This window comes from Lissotriton vulgaris, chromosome 12 (assembly GCF_964263255.1).
Source record: "Lissotriton vulgaris chromosome 12, aLisVul1.2, whole genome shotgun sequence".
In the NCBI taxonomy this organism is placed as follows: domain Eukaryota; kingdom Metazoa; phylum Chordata; class Amphibia; order Caudata; family Salamandridae; genus Lissotriton; species Lissotriton vulgaris.
Window position 1 is genome coordinate 654,922,592 of NC_141700.1, and position 15,339 is coordinate 654,937,930.

The 15,339-nt window shown below is 44.8% G+C and overlaps 1 protein-coding gene across 1 annotated transcript in view; it reads right to left on the reverse strand.

Moving 5' to 3' along the window:
* Positions 1-11,123: 11,123 nt before the first annotated feature.
* The window catches only part of LOC147677946 (kelch domain-containing protein 4-like), a 214,904-nt gene continuing 210,688 nt past the window's right edge, over positions 11,124-15,339 (reverse strand). Inside the window, exons 6-8 of the mRNA XM_086946543.1 lie at positions 13,658-13,750; positions 13,006-13,165; positions 11,124-11,741 (exon numbers count right to left, since the gene is read on the reverse strand). Coding sequence (XP_086802669.1) covers positions 11,649-11,741; positions 13,006-13,165; positions 13,658-13,750 — 346 coding nt within the window. The 3' untranslated portion in view covers positions 11,124-11,648. The remainder of the gene's footprint in view (positions 11,742-13,005; positions 13,166-13,657; positions 13,751-15,339) is intronic.

Sequence of the window (15,339 nt, forward strand, 5' to 3'; positions counted from 1 at the left end):
TTGCGCACCACTCTCTGCAGCCTTGGGATTAACCCGGCGGATTATTCTTCTCACTCATTCAGGATTGGGGCAGCGATTTGCGCTGTGGGTTGACTTCGACCATGATTAAGAGGATTGGCCGGTGGTCATCATTGTGTTTTAAGTGCTACATACACCCTGAGTTACTTGGATTATCTGTGTTTTGCACCTTTTCTTGCTATGTGATGCTGATTTTCTCACTCTAGTTTCTCTCTTTTAGTAGTATGCCTTCCAAAGTGGTATGGGTGCGGGACACTCCTTTGTACAGTGAACTTCTTACTGTTTGCAGTAGCATCGTAAACCGAAGCCTGCAAGCTTGGATGAAGTCTTCTTCCAATGGTGTGGAGTTGCTCAGCTTTGCCAGTTGGTAGATTAGACAAGGGGTCACGTGGGACTGCAGGTCCCGGACTTGATTATTATACACCTTGGTGGTAACAACATTGTTAAGCTGGGGCGTAGGGCAGTCAGGGATGAGTTTGCCTGGTTGGGTAAGACCTTCCTGGGGCGCTGATAGCTTGATCTCACATGATCCAGCGGTGCAAGTAGGCTCCTGAAGTGAGATCGAGGGCTCTGAATGTATCAGTCAGGCATCTCAGCACTGAAATGGCCAAGCAGTGCATGGGATGGGGTCGGCTTTAGAACATACCAACATACCACATAGGTTGGTCAGGGGTGACCAAATGTTTCATGGAGATGGGGTTCACTTATCCGACTTGGGCACTGACCTGTTTATTAATGGAATCTGGGCTTTTACTGAGGCATTATTCTTTGGTGGGGAGGGCGAAGGGCCGTTTGGCCCTGGTCACACTTGTGGCGGAAAAGAGAACACCAAGATCACTGTACAACAGCAAAAGGAGTCCTATAACGCACTTCCTAAGGCAGCACTGAAGGGGAGACAGCCAGCTGAATTCCGAAAGAGAATGGTCACACCAATTTGGGGCAAAGGCACATAATTAGCCAGTGTAGGGCATGGGGCTTCGGCCGCTGTTCACACTTTACAAGCAGTGCAGACGGTCTGGTGTTGGAGGGGCGTGCCCCTGGGGCACAGGTGGAGTACATCTGGAAGGTTCTCCTTGGTATGAAGGTTGTTTGACTTCATAGTATTTAGCTGTTAGAGTGTAAAAGTTTGCTAACCTAGGTACATACAACTATGAAAATGTAAAATGTGTTTTCCTCAATTTTATTGGATGTGTACTGCTATATGTTTCAAGATAATGAAGTGAATGTTAAAAAATGTCATGTTTGTGTTTTGTTATGCAATAAACATGACCCTCTTCCCACACCAGCTCTTGTCTGTCATTGACTCGTTGGGCTTGGTGGGGGTGTCAGGCATGGCTTGGGGGTCTCCGGGTCCAAAGCCCAAATCAAATGGAGGTTGAGTAAGACTTCTTTAGGGAGAATGTTCAGTAGTTCATGACGAAGTAATTCCGGAAAGAAGTGTGAATAATTAGACTGGCATAGAACTAGGTAACTATGAAAATGTTTTGGACAAACAGGAGTAATTACAATGTGTGGGGAAACATACTGGTTGTAGACAAAGTAGTATGTGCTGCGGTAGACAATTATTTGGGCACAGTAACTAGGCCATGCAAATCTAATCACACCCTCATTTTATTTTCAGAGGTATGGTATTGTCTAATCTGACAAGAAAACAGTTACTCAACGATAGAAAATGCCTACACGTAGGCTTAACCTATTTTAAGCACTTCCCCAACTACTAACCTCGTCCTCTCTCCTCCAGCCCCTTAAAACATTGTTACAGACAATATCCTCATGCTTAACATCCCAAACTGAGCTCACATCAACCCGCACCGTAAAAGACCTCCATTGGCTCCCAGTCCAGAAACGAGCACTCTTCAAACACCTCACGCACACCTGCACAACATTGCCCCAATGTACCTCAAACTGCGTAAACTTACACAAACCTACTACACACCTCCGCTCAGCTGGATTCCTACTCGCACACTCCCATGCGCAGAACCAGATCCAGCAGGGGTGCCTCTCCTAGCTCACTATTAAACCCTAAAACAATCTGTTCCTGAACACCAGAGCCACCGCCTCAGTTCTTGAACTCTACAAATAAAGGAAGACTTGGCTCTCCACCTGGCGCCAGCCCTAGCTGGACCCATACAGCTCCTGCTTCAGCGCCATGTTACCCTCTCGGGTGAGCCGCGGCTTATACAAATGCACAAATCATAGAATATTTCTAACCCTGTTGTCCTCGGTTCTGAAAGCAGACAATCTTTCTCTCACACTTTTCCTCTTGGCCCCTCTTCAGATAATTGTAACTATTACATCGATGCTCATGAAAATTCTGCTTTTAGATACTATGAAGTGTTCAGTTCCCGATTTCAAGAGGCTTTCCTTGGGCTGCCTAGTTATCTCTGCCCATATTTCTAACCATTATGCTATCATTTGGCAGTGGGACACACAAAATATGTCTGTATGTTGATGACGTGCTTTTGACGCTTATAAACCCAGCCCGCCCTCCATTCATTAGTAGCACTAAATGAATTCAAAGAGGTATCTGGATTCAAGATCAGGCTTCAAAAATCCCAACATCTGAACTTATCGCTCCAGAATCAAAATGTGGGGAATATACTGTCACAGTTTCTACTGATTTTGGCAGATAAATCCATTGACTATCTGGGGGTACAAATCTTCCACTCATTGGAAGATGTGGCCTGGTCAAACTACGTAGAACTGCTGCAATCAATGCAAACCGACCTCCACAAGTGGCAAAGTGGACATTTATCTCAGCTGGGCTGCACAGACGCAGTCAAAATGACAGCTCTACCTAAATTTTTATATCAGGCACAATCTCTTCCCCTAAGACCCCCAAGTGGGATACTGAGGGATCTCCAAAGTACAATCTATGTCTTTAACGGATTTGGAGGTGGTGGGGTAGTTAAAAAGCAAATCTACCTAAATGTACAATGTATGGCCAACCGGCACAGGGTGGCATGGGAGTTCCCTTTATAGCTATTTCCTACCACGTCTCACAGCTTTGCTACATTATGGAATCAGGGAGAGTAGCCTCTGAAAAGGCATTGTGCTTTATGGGGCAAACGAAAGCCGGGGATCATGTTTGGAAAGCGTCATGGCTTAGCAGAAAATATCATGTGTGTGTGGTATATTCTTTCCCAGCTACATGAGCCATGCTTGCCTCTTTGGATTCAGATATGACCAAGACAGGTTTGTCCTCTTCCTCCTTAAATCTCATTCCTATTATAGGGGACCCCGACTTCACTCCAGGCATGGACAGCACGCAATTTGCTGAATGCCAAAAAGCCGTCTGTAAGCGTCTGGACAAATCAAACAAGAATAAGGCTTCCTCAAAACCAAGAGGCTGTGGTACTTTCAAGGAAGACACTGGACGATTCACAAAACGATGACACCGGGAACATCCCGTTCTTTGGCTGCCTTGGAAAAATTGATTCTCCACATATTGGATGATACATGGGAAATTTAAATATCCATAAAGCTATTAATTTGGATCTCTCTCAGACCCCACAGGGCTGGTCACCTCTGATGCGAGGCCAAGGTGGAGAGGTCATTCACAAACAAACATTACTTGTACTATACCCCTAACAGGGTTCATAAATGGGTCCCTGGTAAAAGTGGCTTCTGCTGGAGAAACTGTGGTAATGCATGGACACTGTTGCACCTGCTGTCATTGCCCCAAACTTCAGATTTATTGGCATGGGTCGTAAACAAGATCTAACATAAGTCTGAGAACCAAATGATGAGGTACCCGGTGTATGTCATTTTGGGGGCAGAAGAATGTCTCTCATACTCATTGAAATCATACAGGGGACACCAAACACCACAGAACCCTTATCTAAATCTAACCAGCCAGCATTATTTCGAAACACAGGACATAACTCTATCCATTTTTTGGAATAGTTACAATACTTGAAAAGAGCTTTGATTTTCAAATGCAACGTAAAAATGCCTTTTAATACTTTTTGAGACTTCATTTTTGCATGTTGCATTCAACCTTAACTTTTCTTTTAACCTGTTTTTTCATTTAAGTAATTACCTCATTTTTATTCTGCACAGCACTTGCTACACGATATTTCACAGTTGTTTAGGACTGTAAATGTTCTGCATTTGATCAGTCCTTAAAGGATAAACAGCAGACATGCCCCTGCCGAAATTAGAAATGGAGTTAAAAACCCCCTTAAAAAACAAATACCATAAAGATGCATCTTTTTGCATGCTTTGTAAGTGCATTTATCTATTGCTTCAAACTCCTTACATCAAGGTGTTACATTTCTTGTGCAGCTCTCTGCACGTTATGCGTGGTAAACTCTCAACTAAAATATAAAAATAAGGGTTTTTTAAATTGATATTTTAATGCTATGCAATTCAATCCTATCTTCCTTGAAACCCAAAATCTGACAGACATGCCACTATCTCGGTGTTTTATTTTCCCTGTGATTGGGTGTATGGTTTTGCTTTTGTTGCGGTGGAAGTGTTACGGAGAACTGCTACAGGGTGGGGTGAGATCTGACAAAATGCGCTTTTATCCCTCCCCCAACTCCCCGCTGCCACTTTCTCACCTGTGCAATGGACACGTTTTCTTTGAAAGGTAAAATATTGTGTGAAGCGTGTGACACGGACACCTTACGTGATGAGAAAAAAAACTGTCCCGCTGTAAACATGCCTAGGAGGAAATCAGAACACTTTACAGTTACTGACCTGGCAAGGGCACGGTAGCTGACAGGGGGCTGGGTGGGGGGCAATAAAATACTAGCTACACTGCATACATTAAGAGAGATTCATTTATCATCTTAAAAAAACATTTAGTAAGAAGTAGTTAGGTTGGTCAGCTGTGGCACTACGACTGTAACAGCGAATATTTCAGTCCCTCGTCAAGGAGAATTTGAAAAAATCTAGAGATCAGAAGAAAAAAATAATTTGGGGGAAGTCCAACGTGGAAAAGGTAGAACAAAGAGGAATATGCGAGCGGAAAGCATGAATAGGCAAATGAGGGAATAGAGTGGATATTCGTTTGGGGGCCGTGAGTAATAAATATATCGAACCGCCCACCACCTAGTTTACCAAAATGCACATACAATACTTTTCAGGACACTGGAGTTACTGCTTGTGCTGCCCAGTCACCCACGAGCATCATCCAATGTTCCCCAGGCGCACTCAGTGTGCAAGTCAGATGCATGGCTACCCTGTTGCCTAGCGACAGTAAAGTAAGCTCTCAGTATTTAAACAGGCTGTGGACGCGATGGCAAGGACCACGGGAGACATGAATGTGAAATCAGAAGCAAGGTGCTTCGCCAGCCTGGGGCTGAAGCGAAGGCTCCCTTTACCCCCCAGGTGGAGTGGCTTTAGCAAAGATGGGACATCTCTCCCTGAAAACCCGCAATGGAAGCCTTGTAGGGGCAGAAGGCCCGTTGGGAAACCTCCCATTTTTTTATGTATGACAAATGTGACTTACCGAGCCTCTGCGCCATCATCTTTTTAAAGGTAAAGGCTGACATGTCAGTAAACATCTGGAAACCGCCATGTTCACAAGCAGCAGACCTGCAGCTTATTATACAGTGCTCTCCAGTAGGCTCTTAAAACACCGAGCTATCACACTGGCGATGACATCCTTGCCTAGCTGAAGGATGCAAGAGAAATCCAGCCGCGATTAAGCCCGACCAATCAGAAATTCTTATCGAGAAATTATTTATTCAAATGATCTCCCACAGAGGCCCATATATCCGCATCACTGTCCCTGATATTTCACTTGGATGCTGAGCCAGCTTTCTCATGTGCTACTTTACACAGTGTTTCCCCGTTGGAGAAAGTCCTGAAAAAGCAATCAAATTACTTTTACCTGCAGAATCGTGTTAGATTGGGGACACGTACCCTTGGAGCTGGTTTGTTTTTCTTGCCTCCATGTTACATATAGTCTGCCGAGTCTCCAGTAACCACACAGCATTACTGAACATTTTGGCATCCTCTCCTCATCTGTGGGGGCATTTCTATATTACCTGCCAAACACCTTCAACACACCGAGCAGCCCCAGGCTAACAGTGACAATCTCTGGTTCATCCCACTTTTAAACACAGTTTGGAAAAGTAAACCTGGCCCCGGCATCATTTGCAGTCAGAACTACTGCATTTATGAAATAAGATAAAGTGGGGAAGATACAATAATGAACAGTTCTTAGCACCAGCAAGGACTGATACAGCATTAACAATTTGGAACGGTAATACAAGGAAGCAGTTATGTACATAACAAGGGTACTTGAGGAAAAGTACTCTATGGAACGGTGGACCTACAGGATTCTTTGAATTCTGTTCTCCATTAAAAAAAGACAATGTTTTAAAAGAACAAAGGTGGAAGGCAGAATGCCTCAGACAAGCTAAGATGGCACTGGTTTATGGTGCATGGTGAAAGAGAAATTACCCCTCTTAGTTTCTAAAGTGATCCGCGTGGAAGGTCGAACAACTTGGCTTATTTGAGCAAAGTGGACAAGAACCAGAAAATATTTCCAAAGCTAAAAAATGCTTCAAGCATGGTTAAAACCGGCCACTGAAAGTGGGCCACTGTAAGATTATATTTCCTCATTAACAAAATGGACTGGTCTTTGAGTGGAAGTTCAGTGCCCATCTAGGAGGCTATCTGGGATCTGGTGGTCGGTGAACGGGGTCGGGGGTCATGGTCGATTCAAAGGGAGACTGGTCTCCAATGTCAATGTGCCAGGCGGGGCAGAGGACCACTGCATTTGGAAATGGATATAACACCAACAAGTAGGCCTCTGGGATACCAAGTTTTAGGAGAGGTTAAGGTGTGAAAAGCTGCTCATGGTGTTAATGTTTTGAGTTGTGGGGCCTGGGGCACTTACTCGACCTACTAGTTTCCGACAGAAATTGGGATTTGGAGTTAGGGTCCTGTAGCATCTTGAAAAAGCTGTATATCAGCATCCCCAAATACAGAAAGATGGTTCTGGATCACAATGATCAGTGGCCAAAATGGCACTACCCTGAGGTCACCTCACGACCACCTTGGGATAGATAGAGGAAAGGTAGCACCGGCTACCACAAAGTCAGCTATGGCATGGAAGGATGTCTGAGGATGGATGCCACAGAACGCACCTATCACTCATGCCGCAGGAGGAGAGAATGTCTAGTGGTTGCGGATGGACAATATTGGGAGCAGCAGAGGAAGATGCAGGAGGGACCGCCAGCACACACACGTTAGTTGTTCAGGAAATTTAGTTAATATCCATCCCACCGAAGGACAGAGCTGCCCAGGCTGCTACTTACCTGGAAGACATCAGCCACTGATGAGGAATCTCCTCCTTAAATGCTTTGATATTATATATCAATTTGTTGTCCGCCCACACGGTGACCACGGCCAGCCTTCATTACCAGTGACAGGCCTGCACTGAATCAATAGACCAGAGTAACGGGCCACAGGCTGCTTTGGTAGTAAAATACCAGGCCTGGCCAGCAAACTGCCAGGTCCAGAGTGCCTTACTGATGAAACACCAGGATAAAGCCAGCCAAAACAAGGGACATTTTGAGCAGTCGCTTGAGGTGCAAATCTACAGGGTGTTACAGAAAATAACTATTAGAAACCCTGCATGATTCCAAACGCTTCCAGTCGCGCTGCCAATAAACAACAGTGCAGAGCGAGGATCTTGTATACGCTACTAGCGGTTTATATTTTTGTCCATTTTTACAAATGGCCTATACCAACCAGCAGCCACAAGTACTCAGGTGTTGACAGCCGGATAGAGCGTCATCTGCTATAAATCCCCGCCTTTCTTAGGTGCAAGGAGGGGAAGGGACAAGGAACGCTGGCAGGGGTGGTAGTGGGAGGAAAACAAGCTCACAGCTGCAACACGTGGACTCGTGAGATTAAGTCACCCAGGACTTTGGGAACGCGAGTTAAACGTGTCCTGGGTGTTAATGTGCGCTCTGGTTCACGTAGCCGGAGGGGTTCATCCACCTCCCCGCTGCCGCGCCGGACGGAGGCTGCAGAGGTGAGAGGTGCACATCCGGGTCACTGCTGCACGAGAGATGAAACGCATCTGTTCACACCCGTGAGCGGCGCCCCCCCTCGGACCACAGCTCCTGTCCGACGACGCAGCGGACAGACATTTGGTCGATAGATTCGCGCGCGCGGTGGGCAGACAGGTACAAATGACCCTCATTAGACGAAGAGAAGGGCAGTGGGGGCGCGCTGGGAATACAGTGATAGGTCTCCGTTCAGCACCGAGCTGCCGCTGCCATAACTGCCCGACAACACCAGCCACGCACTAATGCAATAATAGTAACCGCATACCTTTGAGTCCTAGACTATTTAACCGAAACCATTCTTTTAAAAACCTTCCCCGAATGGATACAGACTAATCTTACAACTATTTCGGTCACTTTGCAAAGGGGGTAATTGCCTCATTTCCATAAAGGTCCGAGTCGTCCTTTGGTTCTGCAATACCAACCAGCTGAGACTTCGAAGAGCATTTCTCCCATGTTTAGTAATGTGCACAGTCCTGCCACTCGAGGTTAACCCTTTGAGTCACAAACAATGCTCTCAGGCTTTAGGTTGGGACATCCCATATGCGCGCCACAAGGTATTCCGAAAAAACACCCACCCACCTGTAAACATTTAGCCCGCAATTTGATGTTGGAATGAAGTCCAGGAAAGAAAACCGTTGACCTGCGTAAAATTCCTGTAGCTAGATGAACACTGGCCTAAGGTGAAACAAGCATTGGCAAAGCCAACTGGCTTTGACGATGTGTTAGCGATTATGTACACCAGTGTGGCTGCTGTTCAGAATGGCTAAATGTTAGTGGCGTGGGGTAGATTGGACTGGGGAAGATTCTGAAAAGGTGGGGTAGATTTCCGTAGAGTGGGGTGGGGTAGAATGGATTGGGGTAGATTGGGGAGTGGGTGGAGTTGGGTGGAGTGGGAGATTGAATTGGGGTAGATTGGGATAGAGTGGGGTAGATCGGAGTGAAGTAGATTTAGGTCAATAGGAGAAGAGTAGATCAGGGTAGACTGGAGTAGAAAGGGATATATTGGGGTAGAGCAGAGTGGGGTAGACTGGGGAGAGTGGGGAAGATTGAAGAAGATTGTACTGGGGTAGATTGAGTAGAGAAGAGTAGACTGGGGAGTGAAGTACACTGGAGTGGTGTGGAATAGGATGGGGTGGAGTGGGATAGAGTGGGGTGGAATGAAGTACATTGGAGTGAAGTAGACTGGGGTAAACTGTAGTGGGGTAAATTAAATTGAGGTAGACTGGGCGGAGTGGGGTAGATTGGAGTGGAATAGATCTGAGTGAGGGAGATCGGAGTTGGCTATTTTGGGTACAGTGGAGTGGGGTACATTGGGTAAGAGGAGTGCAGTGGATTGGGGTAGAGTGGGGTGGGGTAGAGTCGAATGGGGTAGATTAGGATGGAGTGGGGTCGAGTAGATTTATTGGGTGGATTATGGTAGGGTAGATTAGAGTAGAGTGGTGTAGTCTAGAATGAGATAGGAGTGAGTTTAGTTTGAGTGGGGTAGATTGGAGTGGAATGGATGGATTGGGGCAGATTAGAGTGGGGTAATTTGAGGTGGAGTGGGGTACAGTAGATTGGAGTATGGTAGTTTGAGAAGTGGGGTAGGGTAGATTGGGGTGGAGAGAGGTAGGGTACATTTGGGTTGAATGGGGCAGATTTGGGTGGCATGTGGTAGACTGGAGTGGAGTAGATTGGGTAGAGTGGAGTTAAGTGTGGTAGATTGGGTGGATTGGAGTGGGGTAGATTGGGTGGATTAGAATGGGGTAGATTGGGCAGATTAAAGTGTGGTAGATTGGGTGGATTGGAGTGGAGTAGATTGGGTGGATTAGAATGGGGTAGATTGGGCAGATTAAAGTGGGTAGATTGGAGTGGGGTTGAGACTGGAGTGAGATTGATTGTGGAAGAGTGGGGTGGATTGCAAAGTAGTGGAGTGTACTGGGGTATATTAGGGTGGAGTTTAGTGGGGTAGATTGGGTGGATTAGAGTAAAGTAGATTAAAGTAACATACTGGAGGAGGGTAGATTGCAGAGGGATGATTGGAGTGGGGTAGGTTGAAGTGAGGTAGTTTGGAGTGGGTAGACTGAATTGGGGTGGGATAGATTGGAGTGGGGTAGAGTGAAGTGGGATACATTGGAGTGAAATGGGGTAGAGTGGAGTCGATTAGGTTGGAGTGGGGTTGATTGGGGTGGAGTGGGGTTGATTGGGTGGATTAGTGTAGACTGGAGTGGAGTAGACTAGAGTGAGATAGGACTGGAGTAGTTTGGAGTGGGGTAGACTGGAGTGGAGGGGTGAATTAGAGAGGAGTAGATGGAGCAGATTGGAGTGGGGTGGAAGGGATGGGGCGGATTGGCGTACGGTAGTTTGAGGCAGAGTGGGTAGGGTAGATTGGAGTAGGGTAGTTTGAGGTGGAGTGAGGTAGGGTAGATTGGGGTGGGGTGGAACAGAATTGGGTGGAGTAGATTGAGTTGGAATAGGGCAGATTTAGGTGGCAGGCAGTGGCTGCTTATGCAGAATATCAAAGGAGCAGTTTAAATGGAGGCAGGTGGGAGAAGAGTCTTGCTATGTGAAAGGGACCTGGGCTATAACGAAGATAAGGTGGGTTTCAATGTTGGTGAGGAAGTTCTGCGACAATACTGGGGACAAGGATGTGTTGAAGGTACTTGCCCAAGACCTGAAAGCGCACTTGGGCTTTCCTTTTCTTCATATGTCAAAATGAAATACCTTAATTCTTGGGCTTTCCTTTTCTTCATATGTCAAAATGAAATACCTTAATTTTAGGATGGGTAATCTGCCGACAAACCGGATTGGAGGAAACCAGACACCAAGGAGTGTGATCTATGTGGCAATGCAAAACAAGACTTTATCCACCTACTCTGCATCCGTCCTGCACTGGATCAGGAACGACGGTACTGGCTAAAGGCAAAGTTCTTTGAATATAGAGTACGTACCTGTCGCGCCGCTGTCATACAAGTCTTGTGTACAGCGGATCCACCATTAATCTGCAGATCAGTCAAATTTGTCATGAACTTTGAGAACAAAAGAGGCATTACCGCACAAGGTAGAATTTTTTTAAATTTTTTTATTTTTAGAGTAAATAAGATTCAGATTTCTCTTTATTAATGTCGCGCAAGACTTGCACCTGCCGTTTGTTCTTTGCCAGTCAATGGAAGATGAGTTTCACTCACCGTTCCACAACAAGTAAATGGACAATATATAATGAGTTGACTTGGCACTGGACGTTCCTTGTATGTAATCTTGCACATCGATCATTTATTTTAACCGCTGCTCCTTTTTCTACTTTTGTAATGGTTTTTACTAACTATACAAAAAAGTTTATTACTATCCACTTTAGAGAAAGTATGGGGAGAGCAAAGAGGAAATTGGCTTCACTATGTGGAGTCAATTTCACTGCTGGTGGAGGTGGAGCTGGAAGTAGGACAAAGGACAAAGATTTCAGGAACTTCACTGGGTTAGGGAAAATGGTCATCTGTCTTCTTGTCATTCCATGAGAGGTAAAGGGGTCGAAGGCAATCATAAGACGAAAGGTGGTCAGAGAATGCAGATTTATTGAAGAGAAAGTCTAGATATTTTTTGTAGCCCCATTATCGCATTTTAGTAGCTTGTTCCGTTTTTATCACCAGAGAGTTGAAAAAAGCATAGTGAGAGAGCTTTAGTCACACAGCCCATCACATCCTGTGTCCAAAACTACAAGGATACAAATCAAAGAAAGTATTATGATTAACTGCGCTGCATGGTCTGGAGTAATTTTAGAATGCTTTCCAACCCTTGATGGTACAGAAAAACAAATGCAAACACAAGGATATTATGGACGGAGCACTGAAACTTTTCAGATACTAATCCCCAGTCACAGATCTAGCTTGAATCCACCATTGTTCTTTAGCTCACTTCACCACCCCAGTTCAGACCCAGCCATATGCAAATCAGTCTTGACCCTGTTCCTCAAGGGAACAGTCCAACCCGAACTGCCAAACTAGGTCTTCCCTGAACTGGAAACAAGCATCCTGGAATCGGGAAACAAGCATCCTGGGACCGGTTTTGGGGCAACACCCCTCACCAGCCAGGCTAGCTTGAATCCAGTGGCAAAGTGAGCAAGGGACCCACGTATGGGCATACCACACCAACTTAGGGCGAACAGAGAAAACACAAGGAGAGAACGGAAGCTTGGCTGATGAGGGATGGTACCCTGAAACCGGCCCCAGGATGCTGGTTTCTGGTTCAGGGAAGACCTGCCTTAGCAGTTCAGGTTGTACTGTTCCCATGAGGTACAGATTCAAGACTGATTTGCATATGGATGGGTCTAAACTGGGGTGGCGAAGTGAGCCAAAGGAGGATGATGGATTCAACCCAGATTTAATAGTGACTGGGGATGAGTGTCTGAAAGGTTTCAGCGCTCCGTCCATTGTCTTGTCGTGTTTGCACCGAAAAACAAACGATCAGCCCCTGTTGGGACAGACTGCAAGGTGTTCATTATTTTAGGCAATTGCTGCATCTAATGACTCTTTCCATCATGCCCTACAATTGAACTACTTTGCAACAGCCAAGAGTACACTGAGCTCTGTTAGTGCATCAACATCTTTGTGACAATTCTGAGCATAGTCTAGTACCTGTGAAACGAATTATTTATTACATTTGATAACAAACTATGAATATATATAGTTAATCTAATCATCAGCACCAATATTTAAGATTTTCCCAAATTATTTCAATGAGTTGAGGTGGTAACTTATTCGTGCTGGTCATGGCTGGTGTGCTATACACATTTGTCAGCCAAATGTGTCATAAGCGTGTTCACTGCAAGTTTAAGAAGCAATCCAACAAGATGGAACCCATGCGCTTTATGCTGCATGAAAATTGCTGCGAAATTGGTGATTGATTGGGTGGATAAATACAACAACAAAGAAGTATGTTAGTCTTTAAAATCTTATTTTAAGTATTTCGAATCTCTTACTAGTTTGGAATAGCCGCCGTAAATGATTACATTCCCTTCCTGGTTAGTGGCCATCTGGCAGCCAGACCTTGGCGTGGGACCGGTCCCTGTTGGTGATATCTTTGTCCACTTGAAAGTGTCCAGGTTAAATGAATATACATCATTGTAATACACATAATCTCTAGTAGGACAAAAGAGCAAGCACAATAAAGACAATTATGAAATCATACATTTTCTATAGATTCAGGCAACACTATAAGCATATTAACAATCTGTCATCAGGTCCCTTGCCTTTACATTAAGGAAGTACATGGCCAACTCACTATCAGATTGATGGTTGCCACCAACAAAGACTATGTATACGAACTGCTGAAATTCAAATTTGCTTAATACTAAATCTTTAAGTCCCCCTACTAATCAGACACTTACCCAGCTGAACAAGTGCTGCAAATGTACGTGGCTTTATTTGTACACTCACTCATAAAAAGATGCCTTACGCCCAGCGGAATGTCACAATTTGCCTATCAAGTATCTCATCAGAAATGGTTGATGCATTGATTTTTGGAAATAATCGAAACTGCCATATCCCTTTAATTCACACCTAAAACCAGACTCCACTAATGTAGCGCCATCTGTAAAAATAACAGCTCATTGCCAACAGGACATAATTTACCTTGTACTCTCATGGAATCCTCCAAAGACAATCAGTTGCCTCTTGCAGGCCACCATGCGATGGCCACTTCTTCCAGAGGGACCACCAGTAGCCCTGAAAAAACAAGATATAACAATAGTTGTAGATATTACTTAACTACTGAGTAGTATTTATAGACGTACTTGATAGCATGCCGCATAAATTCTTTTTCAGTCACACAGCCATGTCCACTAATTCTTTCTATATGTGGAGAGAGCCTATATTTAACAAGCATTTGCAATGCAACAGGTCTCGCATCTTTTAGAGTTCGAGCTATTGGCATTGTAAATGACAATGCCTTTTACATATGTGTTTGGTTTGCAGTGTAATGGATGTATGAACAGAGAAACAGCTGCAACACTATCTAGAGGACTAAGAATGAGGTATTACCACTGGTAGGAGAGACATAGCTGCAGCGTTGTCTGGAGGACAAATAATAGGGAATTACCACTGGGACCAGAGACACAGCTGCAGTACTGCCTAGAGGACTTTGAGTGGGGGAGTTAGTGACGGGACCACAGAAGCAGCTAGCAGCACTGTCTAGAGAACTAAGAATGAAGAACTGCCACTGGGAACACAGACAGCAGCAACACTCCCTAAAGGACATGCAATGGGGGAATTTCCAATGAGAACAGAGAGCAGCATTGTCTGGAGGACTTCGAATGAGGAATTACCACTGTGAACAGAGACTCAGCTGCAGCACTGCCTAGAGGACCTAGAATGAAGAAATACCACTGGGACCAGAGAAGCAGCTGCAGCACTGTCCATAGGACTTAGAATGAGGAATTACCGATGAGACCAGAGAAGAAGTTAGCAGCGCTGTTTAGGAGACTTAGAAGGAGGAATTATTAATGGGACCGGAGAAGTAGCTAGCTCCAAAGGACTTAAAATGAGGAATTACTGACTGGACCAAAGAAGCAACTGCAGCACTGCCTAGAGGACTTATAATGAAGAATTACCACTGGGACCAGAGAAGCAGGTAGCAGTACTGCCTAGAAGGCTAAGAATGAGGAATTACCACAGTGACCAGAGACAAAACTACAGAAAATGGGCAATAATTACTTTTCTGTATGGTTCATTTACTACTGTTTTTCCCAGTTTCTTATGTTTGGTCATTTTCTGTGAAATGCATAGTACACTTTGTTAGCTGAAGGTATATTAACCCTCTGCGCTACCTTATGTCAACTATAACTGCCAAATCACAATTTTCAGATTTTTTTTAGCAGGTAAATTAAATAATACAGATATGTTAGCACTTTGAAAAATGTTTACAAACTGCAGGAAGTACAAGTAACTCTGCTGTAGTTTTCTAAATTATGCATTTCTACAACATGGGCCCCTTTCACTGCAAAAGCAGCAGTCCCAGTGGCAAGAATGTTCACTAGAGAACAGTATTTATTGCATGATGAGCCAATGTTCACAAACAGATTTCAAAGAGTGTGGGACAGGTGTTTTGATACAGAGCAGTTCCCTGTGTGAAAGTCCCACACAGCCTTCAGCTGGCGTGAATGAAATGCGCAAGAAGACACTGGAGAAGGGTGTCAAAACAAATGGCTGTGGTACCACAGGAGTTTGTATTAGAAAATAAAAATGCCTGCCAGGCATGTGAACATGCAGCTATCATACACTTAGTTGGAGATCTGATAATAGCCCCTAATAGGGAC